General features: G+C 45.6%; 1 protein-coding gene across 3 annotated transcripts in view; it reads right to left on the reverse strand.

Annotated features, from left to right (window-relative positions):
* The window catches only part of cog1 (component of oligomeric golgi complex 1), a 16,676-nt gene extending 15,129 nt beyond the window's left edge, over positions 1-1,547 (reverse strand). For 2 of the 3 annotated variants that reach the window (XM_017439694.3, XM_017439693.3), the window contains exons 1-3: positions 1,187-1,547; positions 857-1,104; positions 596-777 (exon numbers count right to left, since the gene is read on the reverse strand). In XM_017439694.3, the coding sequence (XP_017295183.1) occupies positions 596-777; positions 857-1,104; positions 1,187-1,504 (748 nt within the window). In that variant the 5' untranslated portion in view covers positions 1,505-1,547. The remainder of the gene's footprint in view (positions 1-595; positions 778-856; positions 1,105-1,186) is intronic. The other variant, XM_017439695.3, reaches the window with a different exon arrangement.
* Positions 1,548-3,982: the final 2,435 nt, after the last annotated feature.

Raw genomic sequence — 3,982 nt, forward strand, 5'->3', positions numbered from 1 at the left:
GTAGTGACCGAAAGAACGAGATCGCGAATACAAGCGGCTGAAATGAGTTTCCTCCGCAGGGTGTCTGGGCTCTCCCTTAGAGATAGGGTGAGAAGCTCAGTCATCCGGGAGGGACTCAGAGTAGAGCCGCTGCTCCTCCATGTCGAGAGGAGCCAGTTGAGGTGGCTCGGGCATCTGGTGAGGACGCCTCCTGGACGCCTCCCTGGTGAGGTGTTCTGGGCACCTTTGTGACCCGACCCCGGATGAGCAGAGGATGGATGGATGGATGGATGGATGGATGGATGGACATGTAACATGTATGTTGTAGCATAGTAGGATTTATAAATTTTCAGGTTAACTAAATGATTTGTTTACAATAAAAGCTGTTTATCTTTTGCTGAACTGGCAGCCTAAAATGGCATAAGAATTAAAATTACACCAACTTCTTAATGTACGAAACCACAGGTATATAAACCTGAAATATAAAACCATACAGGTTTGCAACTCGTGCACATGGAAACAGATGATGATTGTCAAAACTTGGCAAAATACTGTGGCATGATTCGCTTGTTCCATGAAAGCATCCATGATGGTCTGATCTGAAGCTGAACAATACCATGTTGTGGCTGGTTCAGCAGCTGATGGATGGAGGCTTTTCGGGCCAACAGGAAGTCAGCCAGGGCCTTGCGCGGTGAGCTGTCCTCCAGCAGCATGGTGGACACCAAGGCTTCTGCGATGGCTTGGTCTGACACCGCCCGGCCTCGCAGCAGAGACCTGCTGTCCAGCAGAATGGTTGACCTGAAAGAAGAGCCGCCCGAAACTCAACTTCTGATAACACAAACTAGCACTTGTAGGACAGCCCTCAAACCACCAGTACCTGAAGTGTCCGGTGGTGGCGACCTGCCGAACCAGGATGGGGAAGCGGGCGAGGACAGGGCTGTAGTGTCCCCCTGTGGCAGCATCCAACTGCAGCTGACCGTACAGGTGGCAGCACAGCAGGTAGAGCTGTGTGGCCTGCAGATACTGGGAGGCTTCCATTGCGCTCCAGATCCGCTCTGGGATCTCCAACAGCAACTTGATCTGAGACGCCATGGTGTAGAACCTGTCCTGCCACAGCCTTTGGTTCTACAGCCGGGACACAGAGGTTATACAGATACAGACAATGATGGACCGAGAGGTCCGGCCAGGACTGTTGGGTTCAGCTCACCTCCAGGTTCGGGCCCCCAGGAGGGCCGCGTGCACCGGCCTTGGCTTGCTTCAGCGCGTGGCAGTACCGCTGCATGTCCTGGATGGAGAGCACCACGCTCTCCGAGCACTGGCGCATCTCCCCGATGGTGTCGGCGGCGTCGATCAGGTCTCGGTACCGCTCCCCCACCATCTGCCTCAGCTCCTCCTTCTTCTGCTCGATCTCCCCGCGGACCTTGCGCTCGATGCGGCGGATCTCCTCGGTATTGTACCGCTCGAAGAGACCCGTTGGGTTCTTGAGCTCAGAGACCCGAAGAGACAGCGCGGGGTCCTCGGCCATGGCAGCTCCAAAACAACCTCAGCCGAAGCACTTCCTGCTTCCACGTAAGCGAAACGTGACGTCACCGGTGCGTGCTACGTTCATTGGCCGTCCCAGCTGTCTCTCAGAAAAGACTTCCGTGTTAGTCAGGTGCCGCCCACCCGATTTCTGATGCAATTAGAATGACGTACTGTTCAGCCATAACAATATGACCACTGACACTAACAGCTCTGTCTTTCAAATGAGACAATTGTGTCAAATAAATACAATAAAATAAAATGACACGTGAAACAAGATTATATCAGTGCAGAATGTTGAGAACTAAACATCTTCTCCACAGAGGCAGCTCTTCAGGACAGGACTCAGCTGTGCACCTACTCCTCAAGGATTAAATGTTCATACTTAGGACAGGGAAGACAGAAGGTTTCAGAGGGCGGTAAAGGATTCCTTTCATGTCAAACAAGACAGACCCATTTTAAACGGAGGAGTTCTCAGATTTTAGCTTTCAAAAACTTACAATGGAGCTTTAAGCCTGATCCTCAGTCAGTTTCACTCTAATTCACATCTTCATGCATGTGTCCAAAGCATGTCTTTGTGAGCCAGGCAATCAAAGACCCTAACAACTCTCCACTGGGAGGGAAGTTAGTTAGTCACACAGTTTAATGCTTGGAACTGCACACTCTGCTGTTCTGAACTGATAAACGCCTTCTAAACGCCTTCAACTACATAACAGAAGTCTAGTTTGCCTTTTTAAAAAATGTTTAATCATTTCCTATTTCCTGGATGACACAGAATCTGCACTAGTATTCTATTCTATTCTATTCTATTCTATTCTATTCTATTCTATTCTATTCTATTCTATTCTATTATACATCTTCTGCCACTTATCTGTGGTCAGGTCAGGAGAGAAACCCAGACATCCCTCTCCCCAGTGACACACTCAGGATCCTCCAGGGGGATCCAAAGACCAGAGAAGATAAAATCTGGGGTCTCCTCCCAATGAGATGTGTCTGCAAATCCTCCAAAGAAAGGCGTCCAGGAGGCATCCCACCTCAGCTGACTCTTTTTGATGCGGAGGAGTAGCGGCTCTATTCTGACCCCCTTCCAGATGATGGAGCCCCTCACCTTATTGGTAGAAGGACCAGTAGATTGACAGCTTTGCCTTTTAGCTCAGTTCTTTCTTCAACTTGACAGATCAAAGCAACACCATCATTTTTGCGGACAAGGCCAGGATCTGTCAATCCATGTCCTGCTCCATCCTCTCATCTCTTGACCAACACAAACACAAAGTGCATCTAATGTTGAAGTGAAAGGAAAATGATAAATAGTTTTAATTTACTTTTTAAAGTCTTTTACAAATCCAAATTTTTCCCAAATAGAAAAATAATCCCACACTACTTTGACAAATGCTTTTTCAGCATCCAGTGCAGTTAAAGCCTCAGTCAGAGAAGTTGTGTGTGTGTGTTTGTGTGAGAGAGAGAAAAAGAGTGTGTGTGTGTGTGAGAGAGAAAGAGTGTGTGTGTGTGTGTGTGGAGGAGGGGGCTGTAAACAACATTAAATACTTCCCAGAGATTAAAAAATGAGTGCCTATTACAGCTAAACTTAGTTTTAGGAATATAATTGAGGGTAAAATTGCTCTTAGCTGTCGGTTATTAACAATTTAAAGTCGACTGTATGAACCACATGATAATGGATTTTTACTGTTTTTCAAAAACAATGGGATAAAAGGCTGGTTCAAAGCTTTGGGTGCATACTTGTATTAAACACCTCTAATAGGAATAGCCCCACTGCCTTTAAAAGGTTTTAAAAAATATGGATGGGAAACTATGTGGATCTTGGCTTTCACCACTTTATAGAGATTTACTGCAGCTTTAAGCTCTAATATTGTGATCAGGAAGTCCAGTTCTTTGGCCAGATTCTGATCCAGAGCAGGAGAGTTAATGCCACTGAGGAAGGAGATCAGGTCTGCCTATATTTTCATTTTCTAAAAAAAACTCTTCATTTTAGGAAGCTAGGAAACTATTAAAATGACCATTTTTTGTTTATTTTTAAACACAAATAAAATTCTAGTTTCTCTAGGTTAAGTATATAGAAGAGTCTTTCCCAGTTTTGTGTGTAAATGTGTGTGTCAAGTAGAAACACTGGGTGGGAAACTTGTTGTGATCAAGCTTTCTCTTTAGATCTACAGGATGTGTTTGTTACTCTGGGACATGTCGTAAGCAGTTACATGAGAAATCACTAAGAAATCAAATAAAGGGCATCCCATTGTGGGAAAAAATACCATGATTGTGAGCAAAAACAACTCTGTACTTTTCATGATGGATATTAGTAAATGTTCTGCACAGAATGAGAGAAATTTTCAAAACATTACATTATCTTTGTAAGTTAAATGTGATAACCTGAGGACCTGAGGACCTGATAACCTGATAACCTGAGGACCTGATAACCTGAGGACCTGAGGATCTGAGGACCTGATAACCTGAGGACCTGAGGACCTGA

The sequence above is a fragment of the Kryptolebias marmoratus genome, linkage group LG12 (assembly GCF_001649575.2).
Source record: "Kryptolebias marmoratus isolate JLee-2015 linkage group LG12, ASM164957v2, whole genome shotgun sequence".
Taxonomy (NCBI): Eukaryota; Metazoa; Chordata; class Actinopteri; order Cyprinodontiformes; family Rivulidae; genus Kryptolebias; species Kryptolebias marmoratus.